Source organism: Anabas testudineus, chromosome 18 (genome assembly GCF_900324465.2).
Source record: "Anabas testudineus chromosome 18, fAnaTes1.2, whole genome shotgun sequence".
Taxonomy (NCBI): Eukaryota; Metazoa; Chordata; class Actinopteri; order Anabantiformes; family Anabantidae; genus Anabas; species Anabas testudineus.
The window spans coordinates 19369801-19392667 of record NC_046627.1 but is presented as its reverse complement, the minus strand read 5'-3'; the positions used below and the strand labels follow the sequence as shown (position 1 = coordinate 19392667).

Here is a 22867-nt window from a genome sequence, read left to right as displayed (position 1 = left end):
CCTGTTGTAACAACAGTAGGTTGCAGATATTAACCAAAAGGGTTTATAAAGTATAATTTTATTTTAGCTACAGAATAAGCAACTCTCAGGTGAGGGCACATTATTACTGTCAAGGTTCTGTGTGGTAAATTCTTTATTCTGAGATTGTTGTTTATATGTTTATAGTCTACACTGTCCACTACTGATCAGTGACAAGTTGATTTTTTGCCTCCACCTTAATTGTAAAACAATGTAAATTAAGGAAACGTTAACAGTGATAATAAATTGCATGAGCTATGTAAAGACAATAGATGCTGTGTGTGTATAATTGTAACATTTACTTTTTTCTACTTGATTTATGACTTTGTACCTCACTTGTGAGTCACTTTAGGTAAAAATGTCTGACAAATGACTAAATGTAAACCCAAAAAGGGAGAATACCCACATATAGTAGTAGCAGTGCATGATAATATTATAACATAAACATATGATGCAATGCAAATATATGAATTTGTCATATCGTGAGGAGGAAAGTGACAGCACATTGTTGTGAAGAGTTTGTTATAGTTTTAAACTTCTTTTAAACTTTGGTGCTTCAGGGACATATACCTTCTGTCCCTCAGTGACCATATGTTTTACAGTCGGCAGTGAATTTAAAAAGAAGCTAATATTCACTAATGCTTCATGCAAACAGATCTCCACTATGTGACCTGTCTTTACCTGATTTCACATTTCAGATAACAGGATACCAGGGTTTAGTTTTCTGTCCTGACAGGAGGTTGTGTCTGTTCCCTGATATTACTCCTCCGTCAGATGACACCAGCACATTTCCTGTTTCTAATACAAGGCAAGTATGATTTTGTATCTACTATCTACTAGTAGATAGTATTAGTCTCTACTGGGAACTGTAACTGACACTGATTGTACTTCATTGTGTTTTAATCCAGTGATCAATGTGGGATTTCCACTTCAGCCCAGGATGGGACCTGGTCTCCCATCAGTCCTCCTGCACAGGTCACTGTGGTCACAGCGCTGTGCTTCACTGCTGCTCTGTGTCTCCTGTCTGCAGTTGTGGTTTGTTACAGGAAATGTCGCGCCTGCAGTGACAGGATCCACCCCGCCCCACAGGATCACAGAGAGCTTTAAAAACACTGAATATAAACCTTCAGTGATGAGTAACTGGTGGAACATATTTGATAAATTCATTCAAACTCACTGGTTAGGTCCTTGAATGTGATAAAAAGACTGTGAGATACGTGTGCATCACGTTGAACTGTCACGTGATTGGTTGGGCTAACTTTAATGAAGCTGAATCTGTAAAGAAACAAAGTACAGTATGTTTAAAATAAAGAAAAATACAGTAAATGTGTGTTTGTATTTATGAAGCACACACAGGTGGAGAAGTCTAAGAGTTATATGAAGGACTCTTATCAGCACTTAGTGTGTGGATTTAGACAAATCAACCAGTAATCTTATCAGATTTATGATGATGTACATTAATAATTATATATAGAATAATACCTCTGAGACAATCATGGTCAATGTTTAACTCTTAATTTTTTGACTTCCAGTTATTAAACTGCTCATAAACCACCACAGTACATTATATTCACCATAAAACATGTTGCATGAGAAACCATTTGCATCATGTTCAGTGACACAGCAACATGTGACAACATCAGTCAAATCTGATCACAACCACATCATAAGGAAATAAGCTTGAAAAATAAGTTATAACTTAGTAGAGGATTAGGAGTTAATTAGATTTATTTCTAAGACTTAGTTAAAGACTACAGTCCTTGTTCCACTCTGTGATCATGGGTGAAAATGTGTTTTCTCTCTCAGCGTCTGTGCCACACAGGGATGGAAGTTTGTCTGGGAGCGACTCCATCACTGCAGGGGATGAAGTACGAGCTCGTCTTCAGACACTGAGGGGTGAGCTTCAGACACACGAAGCAGAACTCGACCTGGCAGCGAGGACAGATAATGTTCTTACAGCCTGTTCTGTCGTGCTCCACCCTCTGACCACAGGTGGGACAGGCCCGGATGGAGGGACACTTGTCGACCCCCCGCACCTGAGGGAGAGCGGTGTCTTTACAGTTCTTAAGGATCTCGAGGTCGTGGTTGATGCAGCCGTCGTTGTCACAGCGGTCTGATCGAGGGCCTGCACCTTTCCACTGCTTCGTGCACTGCCAGCAGAACTGGTAGGTGTTCTTCTGATCCGCTGTACAGATGGTGCACTGCACACACAGGTTGGACAGATTCTTCCTCTCCACACAGGTTTTACACTGTGGACACTGAAACACAAGAGAAATACTTTAAATATCTTAAACAAATCAAACATTATCACACTAAGAAGTCAGAATTCAAACCCCCACAAACCACTGGTTCACTCACAGGTTGTATCTCACAGTACTGTGCAGCAGCCAGACGAGCTATGGTCTCCTCAAAGTACTGCATTTCATCAACAGACAGATCAGCCAGTCTGCGCACCTCTTGGTACGACCACGGTTTATTACACTGTGTGACTCCCTCTACTATTGCGGGACATGTGAATTTGTAATTTCCCTGTGAACAACACAGAGAAGAATCACATTAGGACGATAGAAGAACAGCGACAGACTCACAGACGGGTTCTGGATCATTTCCTCTGGGCTCATTCATGTGTTGCAAACATTTTTACTGTTAGCTGTAGGTTGTGACATGTCACAGCCGACTTTTACCCTGTGCACGTTTATTAATTTGTTCTCAGAAATACTTTTATATATATATATATATATATAGTTTTTCATCTGTGTTGCCTACAGTATGTTCCTTTTTTGATTGATTTAATTTATTGTATCATGTTGCATGAACCTTTATTATCGAGTTTATCATACTGAGATACCTCATCCAGCTGACTGCGACACCACAGTGTTAGAGATTCAGGAGTGACAGCGTGGCCACAGGACATCTCTGCTCTGAGACTCTCTTCATCATCTGAACCTGAAGTGGACCACAGTGGGTTTGTGAGCTACATGTACTTACACAGCTGTGTGGTGAATTGATCTTCATTGACTTGTCAAAATCAGAAGAGGAAGAGAAGTGCAATGAAGAACAACAGAATTCAGCAGTGATAAAATAAACCCAAAACTCTATAAACGATGTAGTAAAGTAGTAAAATGAGTCTTACACACTGGATCCAAGTCGTCTTTCCTGTTGACAAATACCAGCGTGGTGTCCAGTGGGTCGTAACTTTTCTCCTCCTGATGCTGAAGACTCATTTTAATGTTTCTAAATGGAAAATAAAAGTCAACAAAAATCCTAAAAACCCTAATTTTGTAATAACTACTTATCCCACTTAATGTGATTATATGAATTTTTTATATAATAACTGTGTAAATGATCCTTTTTGAAAATATAGATTAATAGAATATTAACGAATATAATGTGAACTACACGTTATAATATAAAACATACAATTATAGCATCTAACCCTGATCTTCTTACAGTGTGAGGGGCTTGAGACATGTAAACAGGAAGTATAATATTACCATTTAACCTTTATTAAATGTACAATGTACAAACACTGTACAGCCATTGTCACAAAAATTAAAAAATGTGATGGTTCGTAGGCAGATTGTGTAACCAAAATGAAAATGATACTACTAATATTACTTTATTTATTTATTTTATTACAAGATGTTTGTTGACGTGTACGACACTGTATATTTCACATACTGTATGTGAAGCAAACATCCCATCAACACATTTTTATCAGCATAACTGAGCTGATGTCATGAAACCTGATTCATGACACTTCCTGATCTGACAGTGAAGGAAACAGCTGATGTGAAAAAAAAAAAACAGCTGTTAAAAGCGAAAGTAAGTGAGATTTATTGTAAGGTTAAAAAAATATGTTGTGGAAATATTACAAACCCTTCACTAAATACGAGAAGTGATGAATGAATCCTCCACAAATCAAAGTAGTATATGATATATTATAAATAAACAACAGAAACTATTGTCTTACCTTAAGGTGACAGTTTATTTATCTGCAGCCTTTAGTCACAGTCACACCTGAAGCTGTAAATTATATTTCCTCTTTACTTTGGCTCCAGTTTTCGGGCTCTACTTCCAGCTCTGTCCCTTCACCTGTGGCTGTTTCGTCTTATTTAACTCCGCAGCTGATCGAAAGTAAAGTGACAGAGATCAGAGTCTGTGTCTCCTCCTCCTCCGTTTGTTCCATTATTTCATTCAAAACCGAATCACGTTTTCTTTTCATTAGATAAGAAAATGTTTAATATTAAAGTTCGTAATCAAATTAAAAAACAGTCAAAACGATTAAAACAGAATTTTATTTCGATTGTGTGTGACTTTCGGTCATTGTACGCATGCGCAAACGGTGTAGAGTGGCCCGTCAACGTGAAAATACATTTACACATACGTTTCTGATTGAAGTTAACATCTCCTAATTTTAACACTAACTTAGCTTTAAATTCCTCACTAAACACAGACTTAAAATTATAAATGTTTTTATTTACTTTCTTTTAAAAGTCTAATGAATTTCTTCAAATCTCATGAATGTGTGTGCAGCTTAGAAAACCCAAGACCTTCACTGTTAGTTAGTTAGAGTATTTAGTTGCTAATTTATTTACATTATATATTCTCACAGATAGAATAACTCTGAAATTCAACATTATTTTTCCTCACTACACATTTTTGTATTTCAGCCACATTTTACACATTGCACATACACATACACAATGCATTGAGCTAAATAAAGAGCTTTAATACAAAGTTTGACATTTTCAGTAGGTCAAATACTGAGATTTAAAACAGAACTTTCACTATATAAAATTTAGAAATGTAAAAAAAAATAAGAAAATTGAAAAGGATGTGTTTGTTTAGTACAATATTTTATTTGAACAGAGACAATTTTAACAATTTTACACCACAATAACAAATTTTAGTTAAAAAACAACAGGTTTTGCTCTAAACTCTAAACTTTCAGGGTCTGAAATACTAGATTGAAATACATGTAGGAAGCACAGCCATTGATCTAATGTTATAAATACACAGATTTTAATGATTTATGTTTTTTCACATCAAGTTGAGAACTAATTTAAGAATAGTCTGTAGTGCAGAAATTCTAATTGAATAGGGAGAAACCAGTTTTTACTTTCTCTTCCATACAGGGATGGAGGTCTGTCTTGGAGCCACACCACTGGGACAGATTTTGTATGGTGAACTTGTCTGGTTACATTCACGCTTTAGTTTGAGACAGACAAAACAAAACTCTACGTGGCAGCGAGGGCAGTTGATATTTTTACAGTACTGTTGGTTATGTTCCACCTTCATGCCACATGTAGGACAGGCTCGGACAGAGGGGCAGCTGGTGACGCCCTCCACCTGAGGCAGACTGATGTTCTTACACATCTGCAGGAGCTGCAGGTCTTTGTTGATGCAGCCGTCGTTGTCACAGCGGTCTGATCGAGGGCCTGCACCTTTCCACTGCTTCATGCACTGCCAGCAGAACTGGTAGGCCTTGTTCTGATCAGCTGTACATATGGTGCACTGCACACACAGGTTGGAGAGATCGTTCCTCTCCACACAGGTTTCACACTGTGGACACTGGTGTGGGAAACAATATTAAAAAAGTATACAGCCCCAATCAACATATTTGCAGCTGGTCTCTCAATAAAAATGAGTCGTTACTGGTTCACTTACAGGTTGTATCTCATAGTACTGTGCAGCAGCCAAACGAGCTATGGTCTCCTCAAAGTACTGCATTTCATCAACAGACAGAACAGCCAGTCTGCGAACCTCTTGGTACGACCACGGTTTATTACACTTTGTGACTCCCTCTACTATTGCAGGACATGTGAATTTGTAGATCCCCTTAAAACAACACAGAGCATAGTAAGACTTACTGTTGGGTTTTAGTGTAAATGTAGGCATATCGGGGTAAAACTGACTTCACTACAGAAAAGAGAAAGGGTTTTCTTTTTTTTTATAATGCCCTGGAACAAAGTAAAAATATTGCAGACATTATTATTAATAATACACATTATTTAATTTCATCCATAATCTAGCCACAGGGGTTGCAAGCCAGTTACTTCTGTGCCGGTCCCAAGCCCGGATAAATAGAGAGGGTTGCGTCAGGAAGGGCATCCGGCGTAAAAATTGCCAAAATAACCATGCAAATCATCAGTAACACTTTCATACCAGATCGGTCGAGGCCCGGGTTAACAACGACCGCCACCGGTACTGTTAACCTACAGGGTGTCGGTGGAAATTTGACTACTGTTGGTCGAAGAAAGAGGGGAGGCAGAAGGGTTCGTGGTCAGAGAGAGAGAAGGGAAAAGGCAGGAGCATAGGTTTGAGAATAGGGACTCTTAACGTTGGCACAATGACAGGGAAAGGCAGAGAGCTGGCAGACATGATGGAGAGGAGGAAGGTAGATGTTCTGTGTGTGCAGGAGACAAGGTGGAAGGGCAGCAAGGCACGTAGTATTGGAGGAGGATACAAACTGTTCTACCATGGTGTGGATAGGAAGAGAAACGGGGTAGGAGTGATCCTGAAGGGGGAGTTTGTGAACAATGTTCTAGAGGTGAAAAGAGTCTCAGACAGGGTGATGAGCCTAAAGCTAGAAATTGAAGGGGTGATGGTGAATGTAGTCAGTGGGTATGCGCCACAAATTGGCTGTGAGTTAGAAGAGAAGGAGAGATTCTGGAGTGAGTTTGATGAGGTCATAGAGAGTATCCCCAGAGGAGAGAGAGTTGTTGTTGGAGCAGACTTCAATGGGCATGTTGGTGAGGGCAACAGAGGTGATGAGGAGGTGATGGGCAGGTTTGGTGTGAAGGAAAGGAATCTGGAAGGACAGATGGTGGTGGACTTTGCTAAGAGGATGGAAATGGCTGTAGTCAACACTTACTTCCAGAAGAGAGAGGAACACAGAGTGACATACAGAAGTGGAGGTAGGAGTACGCAGGTGGACTACATCCTATGTAGACGAGGTCATTTGAGAGAGGTTAGTGACTGCAAAGTGGTGGTAGGAGAGAGTGTAGCCAGACAGCACCGCATGGTGGTGTGCAAGATGACTCTGGAGGTCAGGAAGAAGAAGAGAGGGAAGACAGAAAAGAAGACCAAGTGGTGGAAGCTAAAGAATGAAGAAACTTGTGAGGAATTCAGGCAGAAGTTGAGACAGGTTCTGGGTGGTCAGGATGAGCTTCCAGATGACTGGGAAACTACAGCAGAGGTTATCAGGGAAACAGGTAGGAAGGTGCTAGGTGTGTCATCTGGAAAGAGGAAAGAAGGTAAAGACACTTGGTGGTGGAATGAGGAAGTACAGGAATGTGTCAAGAGGAAGAGGTTAGCTAGAAGGAAGTGGGATGTAGAAAGGACTGAGGAAAGTAGACAGGAGTACAAGGAAGCGCAGCGTAGAGTGAAGAGGGAGGTAGCAAAGGCCAAACAGAAAGCTTACGATGAGCTGTATGACAGGTTAGACACAAAGGAAGGAGAGAAGGACTTGTACAGGCTAGCCAGACAGAGAGATAGAGATGGGAAGGATGTGCAACAGGTAAGGGTGATTAAGGACAGAGATGGAAAGGTACTAACAACCCAGGAGAGTGTGCAGAAAAGATGGAAGGAGTATTTTGAGGAGCTGATGAACGAGGAAAATGACAGGGAAAGAAGGGAGGAAGATGTGGATGTTGTGGAGCAGGAAATAGCAGAGATTGGAAAGGATGAGGTTAGGAAGGCTCTGAAAAAGATGAAGAGTGGAAAGGCTGTTGGTCCTGATGACGTACCTGTGGAGGTGTGGAAGTGCTTAGGAGAGACAGCAGTGGAGTTTCTAACCAGTTTGTTCAATAGGATTCTAGAGAGTGAGAAGATGCCTGAGGAATGGAGGAGAAGTGTTCTGGTTCAGATCTTTAAGAACAAGGGTGACACGCAGAACTGCAGCAACTACAGAGGAATAAAGTTGATGAGCCACACAATGAAACTGTGGGAAAGAGTAGTGGAAGCCAGGCTTAGGAAGAAGGTGGAGATTTGTGAGCAGCAGTATGGTTTCATGCCCCGTAAGAGCACCACTGATGCCATTTTTGCTTTGAGAATGTTGATGGTAAAGTACAGAGATGGTCAGAAGGAGCTGCATTGTGTCTTTGTGGATTTAGAGAAGGCGTATGACAGGGTGCCGAGGGAGGAGCTGTGGTACTGTATGAGGTCGTCGGGAGTGGCAGAGAAGTACGTCAGAGTGGTCCAGGACATGTATGAGAGATGTATGACGGTGGTGAGATGTGCTGTAAATCAGACAGAGGAATTCAAGGTGGAGGTGGGACTACACCAAGGATCAGCTTTGAGTCCCTTCTTGTTTGCTATGCTGATGGACAGGCTGACAGATGAGGTCAGACAGGAATCTCCCTGGACAATGATGTTTGCAGATGACATTGTGATTTGCAGTAAGAATAGAGAGCAGGTGGAGGAACAGCTGGAGAGGTGGAGGTTTGCTCTGGAAAGAAGAGGCATGAAGGTCAGTCGTTAGTAAGACAGAATACATGTGTCTGAACAAGAGGGATCAAGGTAGAAGCGTTAGGTTACAGGGGGCTGAGGTGAAGAAGGTACAGGAGTTTAAGTACTTGGGTTCAACAGTTCAGTGTGATGGGGAATGTGGAAAAGAAGTGAAGAGGCGAGTTCAGGCAGGTTGGAGCGGGTGGAGGAAAGTGTCAGGAGTGTTGTGTGACAGAAGAGTGTCAGCAAGACTCAAAGGAAAGGTGTACAAGACAGTGGTGAGACCAGCTCTGATCTATGGGTTAGAGACGGTAGCAGTGAGACAGAGACAAGAGGCTGAGATGGAGGTAGCGGAGATGAAGATGTTGAGGTTCTCCTTAGGAGTGACCAGGTTAGACAGAATAAGGAACGAGTACATCAGAGGGACGGCTCACGTTGCCTGTGTTAGCAACAAAGTCAGAGAGGCCAGACTGAGATGGTTTGGACATGTTCAGAGGAGGGATAGTGAATATATTGGTAGAAGGATGTTGGAGATGGAGCTGCCAGGCAGGAGGACAAGAGGACGACCAAGGAGGAGATATATGGACGTTATAACAGAGGACATGAGGTTGGCTAATGTTAGGGTAGAAGATGTTCATGATAGAGTTAGGTGGAGAAGGATGATTCGCTGTGGCGACCCCTGATGGGAAAAGCCGAAAGAGAAGAAGAAGATTTAATTTCATCCATATATATATATATATACACACACACATATATATATACATACACACACATATATATATTTATATATATACACACACATATATATATACATATATATATAATAGACGATTATGTATTCTTTCCTGCTCCATTACCCCTCTCATGACCACTCACCCTAAAACTACAGTTAATAGTCTGTGATGGAAGTTTCTGTGCTTTGATCTTTGTTGAATCTTATGAGTAAATAACAAAAGTAAACTGTGGTGCAGTGTGGCTGTTTATCCAACTGTCTTTCAAAATCAAAATGCACATACAACAAATGTGTTTCAAAGACATACAACACCTCATCCAGCTGACTGCGACACCACAGTGTTAGAGATTCAGGAGTGACAGCGTGGCCACAGGACATCTCTGCTCTGAGACTCTCTTCATCATCTGAACCTGAAGTGGACCACAGTGGGTTTGTGAGCTACATGTACTTAAACAGCTGTGTGGTGAATTGATCTTCATTGACTTGTCAAAATCAGAAGAGGAAGAGAAGTGCAATGAAGAACAACAGAATTCAGCAATGAACGTCATAAATAAAACCCAAAAACTCTTTAAACGATGTAGTAAAGTAGTAAAATGAGTCTTACACACTGGATCCAAGTCGTCTTTCCTTTTGACAAATACCAGCGTGGTGTCCAGGGGGTCGTAACTTTTCTCCTCCTGTTGCTGAAGACTCATTTTAATGTTTCTAAATGGAAAATAAAAGTAATCAAGAATCCTAAAAATCCTAATTTACAATAACTACTTATCCCACTTAATGTGATTATATGAACTTTCATATAATGACTGTGTAAATGATCCTTTTTGAAATATAGAATAATACAACAGATTAATGATGAATGTGATATGAAATACACGTTATAACATAAAACATATCATTATTGCACCTAACTCTTATGTTCTTACAGTGTGGGGGGCTTAAGTATAATATTACACCAGTTCACCAGTTGTGTAGCAAAAAAAAAAAACATGTTGATTTATGGATGTTTACTTGTGTTGTACATATAAAATGTTTGTTGGCGTGTACGACACTGTATATTTCAAATACTTTATGTGAAGCAAACATCCCATCAACACATATTTATCAGCATAACTGAGCTGATGTCATGAAACCTGATTCATGACATCAGCTCACTTCCTGATCTGACAGTGAAGGAAACAGCTGATGTGAAAAAACAGCTGTTAAAAGCGAAAGTAAGTGAGATTTATTGTAAGGTTCAAAAAATATGTTATGGAAATATTACAAACCCTTCACTAAATACGAGAAGTGATGAATGAATCCTCCACAAATCAAAGTAGTATATGATATATTATAAATAAACAACAGAAACTATTGTCTTACCTTAAGGTGACAGTTTATTTATCTGCAGCCTTTAGTCACAGTCACACCTGAAGCTGTAAATTATATTTCCTCTTTACTTTGGCTCCAGTTTTCGGGCTCTACTTCCAGCTCTGTCCCTTCACCTGTGGCTGTTTCGTCTTATTTAACTTCGCAGCTGATCGAAAGTAAAGTGACAGAGATCAGAGTCTGTGTCTCCTCCTCCTCCGTTTGTTCCATTATTTCATTCAAAACCGAATCACGTTTTCTTTTCATTAGATAAGAAAATGTTTAATATTAAAGTTCGTAATCAAATTAAAAAACAGTCAAAACGATTAAAACAGCATCTTATTTTGATTTTGCGTGACTTTCGGTCATACGCATGCGCAAACGGTGCAGAGTGGCCCGTCAATGTGAAAATACATTTAGGCTACAGAAATACTTAAAAATATCTTAAACAAATCAAACATTATTACACAGAGAAGTCAGAATTCAAACCCCCCACAAACTACGGGCTCACTTGCAGAGCCGGGCCCATGTTGTTCGGGTCCTGTAGAAACCACCAGGCGCTCACCTGCCCCAGGCCTGTTTCCAGGATGCGGCCCGGGTGACACTCTCAAAAAGAGTTTGTGTAAACAAATTCGATATGTTGGATAATATATAATTTAATTGCACATGTGGGGAAATAACATTTGCCTGTCAGTCTGCAAAATACTTAACCTGCCACATTGTAAGCTGTTGTTAATGTGGCTGCAGAGATCGAGCTTATTAGAGGCCCTGATGTACTGCTACTACTACTGTGCTACTGATGCTATGTGGAGTTGCCCCTTCAGTCTTGTGATTGACTCCTTGCTCAGAGCTGCAGAATGTTTATAGCAGAAAATCTTGCAAACTGTTTTGATGGGTCTTTCTCCACATTCTGATAAATCATGTGTCCCTGCCAAACATAATGTTGAGTGTAATATGATGTGTTGAGAGTATAGATGTAATTGTTAATTCAGACATTAAAACTGTAAAAATCTGAGCCCCCTTGCTGATCTTTTTTTTTTTGCCCATTTATCACCTGTAAAAGATTGAAATCACGAAACAAATGTTAATATTACTCAAGTAACTCAAGTAAATACAAGAAGCTGTTTTTACATGGTGATTTCATCAAGGGAATAAAGCTGTCCAAACCTCCCTGGCTGAGTTACGAGAGTTGCCAAGGCGAAAATCCCTGCTGATCAAAAAGAACACAATGAATTGTCTCACATTTTCCATAAAACATTCTGATTATCCCCATTAAGACTTCTGGGCAAATATTCTGTGAACTGATTAGACAAAAGATAAATGTTGTGTCTTCTGTTACATTTGGTGCAAAACTAACACACCATTTTATATATATATATATATATATATATATATATATATATATATATATACCAGCACTGGTGGTGGTAGTGTCATGGTCTGTGCATCTTCACAACCTGATTGACTTGCCATAATTCATGAAACCTTGAATTCTGAAAATCCTGAGGGAGAATGTCTTCATCATTCACTTCATCAGTTTGCGACCTTACGTTCAAGTAAACTTGTATTATTCTGTAAAAATAGCTGAGGTGAACTTTGAATATTACCCCCATGAGCAAAACATGTTGCAATGCATTATTAATTCAGTGCCTGTGGTGTTTAAAATTATTATTAAACACCAATAATCATGGGTAACAGGTTACTTTAAGTACTTTTATTTGCAAATACATTTGTAGTTTTACACACACTCACACACATACAAGTTGAATATGTCTTCCACCACTGTAATTGGTTTACAACATCTGACAATGATTTATTAATGCAATATGAGGAAAACAAAGAAAAATAAAGGCAAAAGTTACAGTTTTTAATGTGGTATGTGAAGTAATGCTACAATGCAGTACAAAAATACTGGAATTTAGTTTTATTTATTAATTATTCTTTATATATTCTTTATTCTTTTTAATATTTGATGAAACAAATCACAAACAAATTATCTGTAAAAAATAATATACCAAATCAGAATAAGTAAATCTTAAATTAAAAGAATAAACCAACATGTTTTTGCAATGGAATGACCTTGACAAGCTAAAATAATTCAGCAAAAATGATTAAAGCAATTTAATGTAATCATTATAATTCTAAATATTAGAACTGTAATAAGCAATGTGATTCTGGAGATGAGTAATATATAAATGTTTTCAATTCTGGGAAGGAATAGGTAAATTTCAGGTGTTGAATGTCATGATTTAAAATGTTAGTATAAGGTCAAAAAGGTTTTCAGCATCATAAAGTCACAGATTACATTCCCTGCCATACAGGAATAGAGGTCTGTCTGGGTGCTACACCACTATAACAAAAGCTAAAATGAGACTGTGATTTTAGCACCTGGCAGTCATTAGTAAGCTTTAGACACACAAAACAGAACTCCAGCTTACATCGGAGGCACGTAATGTTTTTACATTTTGTTTTGTCATGCTCCACCAGGAGACCACAGGTGGGACAGGCCCGTATGGAGGGACATCCAGTGACACCTGTCACATTGTCGAAGACAATATCTGGACAGTTCTTCAGTGTTTCTAACAGGTTATTACAGCCATAATTTTCACAGCAATCTGAGCGTGGATATGGACCTTTCCATTTCCTCAAACACTGCCAGCAGAATAAAAAAGTTTTTTTTCTCCTGGCAGTGCACAGTGTACACTCGACACTCAGATCATTAGGATCATTTCTCACAACACAGGACTTGCAACCAGGACACTGTTGAGTGAAATCATAAGGAAGAAATACAGGATTAAAACAAATGAGCTCAATTTGCAGAAATGTTTTTAGAGAAACTGGTGTAATTTGTGTGTATGTAGAAGTGTAATTGTGATACTCACTGATTTGACATCAAAACAAGCCTTTGCATTGCTAAACATTTTCTTTTCAAAGTACTCCATTTCTTCAGGGGTTAGGAGAGCCATTTTACAGACTTCATCATATGGCCACTCAGCATCACATTTCCCACATTCAAATCGGTATTCACCCTTACAAATTACAAACATGCAACAACAAAAACAATAAATCCGCCAGAAAAAAAGTTCAGAGGTAAAAAAACAAGATAGGCTTTTACTTTTTAATTATCTGCTAATCTCTTTTACATCTTTTCTTAGAACATTCAATAATAATTACTGTAACATTTAAAAAATTTTTACTTTTTTGCTTTGAAATATAATTTGTAGTTTAGTTAACTGCGAAAATATAGTGCTGAAATATTTTTCATGGCTTTAATAGAATTAAATTAAATTCCTACCTGGTCCAACAGGTTTTGACAATATTCGGTAAGAGACATTGGAGTGACAGCATGTCCACAGGACATCTGTGCTCTATGAGACTTGTAATTATTGCACAAAACTGTGAGACAAAGACATGGAATGTTTTCAGAATCAAAATTCAACTGGCAATTCATTTTCAACAGTGGCAATTTAACTAAAAGTTAGAATTTCAATTGCATTTTCATATTGCCACCATATGGTGTCGTTATTCAAATGGCAAATCATTTTACATTTGGTAATTTAATGTGCAATTTGAAAATGCATTTTGCCTTCAAAGACTGCAACAGGGAGAGGAGTGGCCATAATGTTATTAGTGAGAATAAATGAGATTGGCCCAACTCTGTATCTCATTGGCTGGTGGTGGTTCCCCTTATTGGTTAGGTTTGTTTAGATTAGAGGACCGACAGATTGCGTTTCCATTTGAATTCTGACACCAAAAAAACGTGGTGACAAGTACATAAAAATGCATTGGGCTGAGGGTGCTTTTTCTCTGTCCCATTTAAATAAAGAGACCAAAAATCCAAGGCAATATGAAATGCAATCGATTAAAATTTTATTTAAAAGACCCAATCAACAAAACTGAAGATTGAATTGGTAATCTAGGACAAGCACCAAACTAGGACAGGAGATCTACTGAATAAGTAAGGATTGTTTGTTAGTTTCAGAGGTTGCAGAGTTTCTGTCATTGTCACTGTCAAGTGTTAAGAACTGTAGTTAGAGAGTTTTGGTCTGGTGGTAGTTTCAGCTTAGTAATCACTGGGCATTCACACCTTTTACCTAACAAAGGCACACAAATAAGTTTGGTTTCTACCAGGGGGGCGGTTTCAGCTGTAGCCAATTAAGACCATATTTAAGGCACCTGTTTTGCTGGAGCGTCAGCCCTTGTGTTCAGCCCTCTTTGGGTGAACACCAATTTGGATGAAGACCTGCGAGTCTACCTGCGTGAACACGGATGACTTCATTCCAGCTTTTTCTACACACTCAGCCGTTCAGCTGCTTGCACTTACGGAGACCTGGATTACACTGCAAAACATGGCCACCCCAGCCGCGCTCGCCACCGGCTTTGCTTTTTCACACACTCCTCGTCCATCACGTCGGGGGGGTGGGACTGTAGTCAACACCTGAAAGTTTTTCACGATGGCACCCTTTAGTAATCTGTCTTCTTTAGAATATCATGCCATTAGGATTACAGCACCGATCACAGCCCACATCATTGTGATCTACCGACCACCGGGCCAGTTGGGGGACTTTTGTGACGAGCTGGATATGCTATTGTCTCAATTCCCTGAAGATGGCAATCCTCAACATCCACCTGGACAAACCACAGGTGACTGAGGTGCTCGCTCTTTTGAACACGTTTGACCTGAGACTTGTCTCCACTCCTCCAACCCAGACTGAAGGACGAGCTTGCTGAAGGACATCTTCGCCTCCTTTTTTACCAACAAGGTGGCAGCCATCAGCTCCCAGTTCTCTCCTCCTGACAATGATATTCTGCTTACTAAACCCGACGATGCATCTCACTTTACGTTTTCAACACTGTCAAAGGAAGATGTATCCACCCTCCTCCTCTCGAATCGCCCAACCACCTGCTCTCTGGATCCGATCCCCTCTCCTCTTCTTCAAGCTATTGCACCAGCACTAATACCAGCCATTACAGAGATCATCAACACCTCTTTCACAACAGGCACCTTTCCCATCTCTTCCAAGCAGGCCCAGATAACGCCACTGTTGAAGAAGCCTTCTCTGGATCCTTCCCTTGTGGAGAACTACAGACCGGTCTCTCTTCTTTAATTTCTGGCCAAGACTCTGGACTCTTCAATCAACTCTCTGACTTTCTCTCCTGGAACAACCTCCTCGATGTCAATCAGTCTGGCTTCAAGAGTGGTCACTCCACAGAGACGGCACTTCTGACTGTTGTGGAATCCCTACGAGTGGCTAAAGCTGCAGGTAACTCTTCTGTCCTTATTCTATTAGATCTATCTGCAGCCTTTGACACTGTGAACCATCAGATTCTCATGATTGCACTCTCAGACTTGGATTCCCTGGATCAGCTCTAGCCTGGCTTCGGTCATACTTGTCCAAACGAACCTTCAAGGTATCCTGGCAGGGGCGTGTTTTCGACTCTCATAACCTCTCCACCGGTGTACCACAGGGCTCAGTCCCTGGTTCTCTTCTTTTTCCATCTATACTTCTTCTCTAGGCTCTATCATCCATTCACATGGCTTTTCTTATCACTGCTATGCAGATGACACACAGCTCTTCCTGTCCTTTCCGCCGGATGACTCAACTGTCTCGTCTCGCATCTCTGCCTGTTTCTTTGACATCTCTGCCTAGGTGAGAGAAAGACACCTTCAACTTAACATTCCCATGACTGATGTCCTATTCTTCCCTGCCAGACCTTCAACACAAGATCAGAATTAACACTGGATCTGCGGTGATTGTCTTCGCTAAGGCAGGCAGAAACCTGGGGGTCATCATTGATAACCAACTGACCATCAAGGAACACATCGCCACAGTCTCTAAGGTCATGTAGATATGCTCTCCACAACATCGGAGAGATCAGACCCTACCTGACGGAGTACACGACCCAACTCATTGTACAGGCGTTGATCTTATCTCGTCTGGATTACTGCAATGCACTATTGATGGGTTTACCGGCATCCACGACCAAACCCCTCCAGATGATCCAAAATGCAGCAGCACGCCTCATTTTCAATCAACCAAAAAGGTCTCATGTCACACCGCTCTTCAGATCTTTGCATTGGCTTCCTGTGGCAGCAAGGATCAAGTTCAAAGCTCTGTCTCTTGCCTACAGAGTGGTCAACTCCACAACTGCATCTTATCTCTGTTCAATCATTCAGGTCTACATCCCCTCCCCTCCACTGCGATTGGCCAGTGAACGACATCTGGTGGTACCAGCACCACACAGTCAAAACCAAGGAAAACTCTTCGGCTCAGTGATCCCACGATGGTGGAATGAGCTGCTACACTCTGCATGCTCAGCCACCTCACTTGCAATCTTTAAAAAACTGCTGAAGACAGAACTCTTCCGCATCTTCCTTTGCACTTAAAAAAAACCCCAAAAAATGTATCTGCTCTTTTGTACTTAAATCTCTTGAAACTGAAACACTTTTTTGATAGCACTTTGCTTTGATGTTTTTTCTCCTTGACTTAGATTTTGTTTGCTTGCTTTGTTCCTTACTTTGACCTTAAGTCACTTTGGATAAAAGCGTCTGCTAAATGACTAAATGTTATGAGTTTGAATTAAGACAAAAAAAACCCATAGCAATATCAAATGTAACTGATTAAGCTTTAAGAAATTGAGAAATTAATTGCCATTTGCAAATTGCATTGTCAAATAGCACGACAAGCTTCCTTACAAAAAAAGGGATTATATGACAAAGTGTATTAAATAGATTTGTCTAGTAGATATGCTATAGTTATGAATATCAAATCAAATTAACAAGTCTTAACATCCTATATTTAAAGGCTGACTAATGTTTCCATCATCTGTTTATCTGAAAGTAACTGAAGGAGATTGTAGGTGTGCACTACTTACAGTCCAAAACATCTTCGTCATCCACAAATTGAAGTGTGGCGTCTTGAGGGTCATAACACTTCTCATGCTCAATTGACTTATTGTTAAGTTGTCGTGAGGAAAAGATCTTCAGTTGTTTGTTTTTATTTATTTTCCAAGGCATAGAATGAGAACTTTTCTTGTCAATAGATGAGAAAATTGAGCCCATCTTGACTCACTGTCTTCTCTTTCTTTTAGAGATAAGGACAGGATACCACATGTCAATTCCAATTCTCAAACTTTGGACACCCCTCCCTTTCATGTGTCTTCTGAATTACACTGGCTTCTCTGATACTTGTACTTGTTACTTGGTACACTTAAATTTAATTAGCTGTACAAGAGCAGGACTGTTTTACAATCAGCCAATGGTCTATAAAAAATGTGCATCTTTTTAACTATCCTGCAATAAAATACAGCAGACATGGATAAGGATGTACCTTAACAGTGCTTGGTAAGATTTACCAGAAGGGTATTGCAGAAAATCAAGATAAGTGATTGTGCCAGGAAAAAAAAATTCCTGGCCGAATTTAGTCTTGACTTGACTAGTTGTGGTAAGTGGAAAGAGAAGAAACTAAAGAAGAGCAGGCAACAAAAAAATAACAACAAGCAGGAAAAACACTGAGCAGGTTGATAGGACCAGTAACGGGATTCTGAAGATATACAGCTCAGAGGCCGAGGATACCTGCAAAAAAGTACAGAGAAACAGACGGGAGAAAACAGGGAGAGAGAAAAGAAAAGTTAATGACATGCAATGGAAGCATTTGAATGGAGGAGAGAGGAGAGGAGTTAAGTGTATCAGTAGAGTTCCCCCAGCACACTAATCTATAGCAGCATAACGAAGAGATGGTTCAGAGTCACCTGATCCATCTCTAACTACAAGCTTTATAAAAAAAGGAAAGTTTTAATTCTAGTCTTAAATGTAGAGAGGGTGTCTGCCTTGAACCTGAACTGGAACCTGGTTCCACAGGAGAAGGGCTTGATAGCTAAAGGCTCTGCCTCCCATTCTACATCTGGAAACTCTAGGAAACCTGCAGTCTGAGAACGGAAAGTTCTGCTTGAAAAATATGGAACTATGAGGTCTCTAAGATAAGATGGAGCTTCTCCATTGCAGGTCCATCACAGGGCAGACATACACAGACAGATAACCATTCACACATCATCAGTGACCAGCTACATCAGCAAGTGTGTTGATGATGTGACCATCTCCAAGACCGTCACTACACGCTCCAACCAGAAACCGTGGATGACTGCTAGGGTGCGTGCGCTGCTGAAGTCGAGGGACTCCGCCTTCAGAGCAGGAGACATGACGGCCTTAAGAACAGCAAGGGCTGAACTGTCCCGAGCCATCAGAGAGGCGAAGCGCGCGCACGCCAGGAGGATCCACGGCCACTTTGAGGACAGCGGAGACAGCCGGCGCATGTGGCAGGGCATCCAGGCGATCACTAACTACAAGACAACTCCACCCGTCTGTGTTAGCGATGCCTCCCTCCCAGATGTGCTGAACGACTTCTACGCCCGATTTGAGGTACAGGTAAAGAATAACACGGTAGCTAGGAAATCCACCCTTCCCTCAAATGATCAGGTGCTCTGTCTCTCCACAGCCGACGTGAGGAAGACTCTACGCAGAATCAACCCACGGAAGGCTGCTGGTCCTGACAACGTTCCTGGCAGGGTCCTCAGGGAATGCGCAGATCAGCTCGTGGATGTCTTCACTGACATCTTCAACATCTCCCTGAGCAGCGCCGTTGTTCCTACATGCCTCAAGTCAACGACCATCGTGCCGGTGCCGAAGACGTCTACTGTCTCCTGCCTCAACGACTACCGCCCTGTTGCACTCACACCCATCATCATGAAGTGCTTCGAGAGGCTGGTCATGAGGCACATCAAGTCCCAGCTTCCACCCTCACTGGACCCGCTGCAGTTTGCGTATCGTCCAAACCGTTCCACGGACGATGCCATCACCACTACTCTCCACCTGGCTCTCAGCCATCTGGACAACAAAGACTCATATGTTCGAATGCTGTTCATAGACTTCAGCTCAGCATTCAACACCATCATTCCCCAGCAGCTGATTGGGAAGCTGAGCCGACTGGGTCTGACCACCTCCCTCTGCAACTGGATCCTGGACTTCCTGACTGGGAGACCCCAGTCAGTCCGGATCGGGAACAGCATCTCCAGCACCACCATGCTGAGCACTGGGGCCCCACAGGGCTGTGTGCTTAGTCCACTGCTGTTCACTTTGCTGACTCACGACTGTGTAGCGATGCACAGCTCGAATCAGATCATCAAGTTCGCTGATGACACGACTGTGGTGGGTCTCATCAGCAAGAACGACGAGTCAGCGTACAGAGAGGAGGTACATCAGCTAACAACCTGTCTCTGAACGTTGGGAAAACTAAAGAGATGGTTGTTGACTTTAGAAGAGCAAAGAGTGACCACTTTATTCATTTCCGCTACTGGTCGCTGCTGTTTTGTGTTTTGTGTTCTGTTTTTGCACTGTCTTCTGACGTCTGTCTGCACTTTTTCTTTGTGTTCTTGCACTGTTTGCACTAGGTTGCACAGGATGCACTTTATGTGTTTTGCTAGGACAACTTAGCAGTCCTCAGCCCCATGTTTGTCTTGTTGCCGTTTTATGTAGCACCATGGTTCTGGAGAAACGTTGTCTCATTTCACTATGTACTGCTTCAGCTATATGTGGTTGGAATGACAATAAAGCTTCTTGACTTGACTTGACTTGATTCACACTCACACCAATAGGACAGACTTACACCAATAGACAGAATTAACCTATGCATGTCTTTGTTTCTTTGGGGGTAGGAGGAAGCCGGGGGACCCAGAAAGAACTTACTCAGATACAGGGAGAACATGCCAGTTCCACACAGAAAGGCACCTCCCCGTGTTCAAGTCACTGAGGATAAAATTAAGTCAGGGGTGTTGCCAGTGCAATGAGTTGGTTTATGCACAAACTGAATGAAATTGAAAGTATGAAATTGAAAATATTTCTTGACACTTACTGATGTAAGTGTCAAGAAATATTCACTCAGGGGATCTAAGGTCTTGTTCAACTGAATAATAAAAGAATATTCTAAATTTTAAGTCTGGACTGATAAATATGCTACTTATAGTTAGTGGCAGGTTTGTACCTGTCACCAATTCTTGGTCAGTGAGTGAGTTTCAGGCTAAACGAGTTTAATAAATCTGGTATTTACAGTGCAGCCCATGTATAAACTATTTGAAAAAAAGTTGGGATTTTAAATGAATATAAAAAAACTGAATTCAATGATTTGTGAATCTCATAAACCAACATTTTATTCACAACAGAAAATATAAAACACATCAAATATTTAGACTTTGCAGAAATACTATTTTAAGAAAAAAAGGTGCAATAACTACTACTATTACAGAAATAGTAATAGTTAGCCTTAATACAAATTTATAACAAGAATTGCCTGGCAGAGTGATCCAGAGTTGACATAGCCTGTTCAAACATTAAACAGCTAGTTTAAAGTTAAAATGTGGCACACATTTATCCAACATTAATGTTAATTAGAAAGTCATTTTAAGTCTGTCATTTTCATGGTCTCACAACACAGTTCTTGTTTGAAGTGCAGTATTCACATAATGGGTTTATTTATTTACATTTAGTCATTTGGCAGTCACTTTTATTCAAAGCAACTTACAAGGTACAAGTCAAAGGCAGGGTAAGCGTAAGGTGTCTTGCCTAAGGACCCCTACTGGAGGTAGGCCACATCATCCGCATCTTCTCCATGTTATCAGATACCACCGGGCATTCTCGCCACAACATGAATGGTAGACATGTGTCGAATCCCATACTGCTGCAGCTGGGATGACTCCTCCAGTGGTTCAGTTGTAAACACCATACGTATGTCAACCTCTTAAAAAATAAAAAATAAAAGAACTGTCAGAGAACAATTTTTAGCCATGTTAGCATATATTTAACATTTGGATTAGCCATACAAAAATTTTAGTTTTTTTTATTTCTAAAGATAAATGCCTTCTTGTTTTTCAGGAATAGGGTTAATCGGAAAGTAAGATAGTAAACAACCTTGTTAGAAGCAATAAAGATGTTGCAATTGAACTTACTTATGTTTAATTTAGTAATAATCTTCTTTTTAGCGTCCAGCACGGTCATGGTCTGCATCTTCTTTTCACTATGGCACAAATCAATAATATTTTCGTCTCCTTTGAGTCCAATTACTTTAATTTGAAACTTTCCCATCTTGTTGCTAGTTTCATATGCTGGCTGCCAACAGATCAGACTACTCCACTGATCTGAACAGAAACTAAAAGCTTGAGCTACCAATAAAGAGATGGGAGGTAAAACATTAATGATGATGGCCTATTTCGTTCTCATCCAAACTGTTAGATTGTTAAGGCAAAAACTGGACTGATTTACACATTAAAAGCATGTACAGAATATACAGAGTACAAATACAATTCCCTCAATAATTATATGATAGAATATGAATGAGAGAGGTGAGATAACCAATTAGAAGGATAAAACATTAAAAACCAAAGTAAAACATATCAAGATACTAGTTACAGTGAAGCCAGGCTGAAGATCCAAGGCTGATTCAACATACAAACTCTACCGTATTTAAAAAAGCTTGCCTTGTCACATTTGCATTTGAGCAAGCTTTAGGCAACAGTGGAGAGGAAGAAACCTCCAGCAGAACCAGGCTCAGAGTGGGCGGCCATCTGCCTCGAGCGGTTGGGGTGAGTGAAAAGAGAAGAGAGAAAAGAACAGCAGGCAGCAAAAAACAATAACAACAAGCAAAAACATTGGGCAGGACAACTGGATTCTGGAGATAAACAGCACCAGGCTGAGGAAACCTGCAGAAAGGTACAGAGAGAGGGAGACAGAGAAGAAACACAACTACTAGGAATAGTTACAAATTCCTGGGATTGAATGATATAACACAATTACACCATTGTGGTTGTATGCCTTCACTAACCAGTGACATTGTACACTGTGCAGAAAAATCAGTCCTAAACCTACTTAAATAATATTTGTGTTGTTGCTTAGTGCCAAACATGACTTTGTTTGGGGTATGCAGAAGGAGTGAGGAGAGTTTCAGGCCGCAAGCTAGCTTGCTAATGCTCTGCACCAACATCACTTTGACTGAATCATAGTTCCTTGTTGCCCAAGAACAGTTTGCTTTATAATAATGAATCCATAACAAATCTGTTAATGATAGTCAAGGATTTAATAGTTTCCATGATTCTACAATAGCACCAACAGACTGTGGCCTTCATCTTAAATGAAAGGGCTATTGGTTTGGTTTGACTGAAACCAATAGCAAGCATATTACAAGCACATTTGTTTGGTGTATGGATGTAGTACTATACTGCAGGATAAATAAGAAAGAAACAAAATACTGAGCGCTATTAAGCTAATTTACTGAG

General features: G+C 40.4%; 2 protein-coding genes across 3 annotated transcripts; both read right to left on the bottom strand.

The window, feature by feature from the left end:
- Nucleotides 1–1238: 1238 nt before the first annotated feature.
- LOC113157077 (probable E3 ubiquitin-protein ligase ARI5) lies at nucleotides 1239–4132 on the bottom strand. Of its 2 annotated transcripts, XM_026352339.1 has the most exons (5): nucleotides 3992–4132; nucleotides 3152–3252; nucleotides 2867–2964; nucleotides 2377–2547; nucleotides 1239–2276 (listed from the first exon to the last, which is right to left on the bottom strand). In XM_026352339.1, exons 2-5 carry the CDS (start codon nucleotides 3240–3242, stop codon nucleotides 1821–1823), a joined length of 816 nt encoding a protein of 271 aa, XP_026208124.1. In that variant the 5' UTR covers nucleotides 3243–3252; nucleotides 3992–4132; the 3' UTR covers nucleotides 1239–1820. The 2 variants fall into 2 exon arrangements, with proteins under 2 accessions (XP_026208124.1, XP_026208125.1); XM_026352340.1 differs by lacking the exon at nucleotides 3992–4132 and having other exon boundaries at nucleotides 2867–3036; nucleotides 3152–3237.
- Nucleotides 4133–4966: 834 nt separating this feature from the next.
- LOC113157078 (E3 ubiquitin-protein ligase RNF19B-like) lies at nucleotides 4967–10739 on the bottom strand. The gene is made up of 5 exons (XM_026352341.1): nucleotides 10562–10739; nucleotides 9807–9907; nucleotides 9515–9612; nucleotides 5689–5859; nucleotides 4967–5592 (listed from the first exon to the last, which is right to left on the bottom strand). Exons 2-5 carry the CDS (start codon nucleotides 9895–9897, stop codon nucleotides 5137–5139), a joined length of 816 nt encoding a protein of 271 aa, XP_026208126.1. The 5' UTR covers nucleotides 9898–9907; nucleotides 10562–10739; the 3' UTR covers nucleotides 4967–5136.
- Between the last annotated feature and the right edge of the window lie 12128 nt (nucleotides 10740–22867).

Coding starts and splice junctions, on each gene's coding strand:
- LOC113157078 (XM_026352341.1), bottom strand. CDS start 9,897: ATGAGTCTTCAGCAACAGGAGGAGAAAAGTTACGACCCCCTGGACACC. Junction 9,613..9,806: donor AGACGACTTGGATCCAGTGT/GTAAGACTCATT, acceptor GGTCCACTTCAG/GTTCAGATGATGAAGAGAGT. Junction 5,860..9,514: donor GTCGCAGTCAGCTGGATGAG/GTGTTGTATGTC, acceptor TGTTGTTTTAAG/GGGATCTACAAATTCACATG.
- LOC113157077 (XM_026352339.1), bottom strand. CDS start 3,242: ATGAGTCTTCAGCATCAGGAGGAGAAAAGTTACGACCCACTGGACACC. Junction 2,548..2,866: donor GTCGCAGTCAGCTGGATGAG/GTATCTCAGTAT, acceptor TGTTGTTCACAG/GGAAATTACAAATTCACATG. Junction 2,277..2,376: donor AGTACTGTGAGATACAACCT/GTGAGTGAACCA, acceptor CTTGTGTTTCAG/TGTCCACAGTGTAAAACCTG.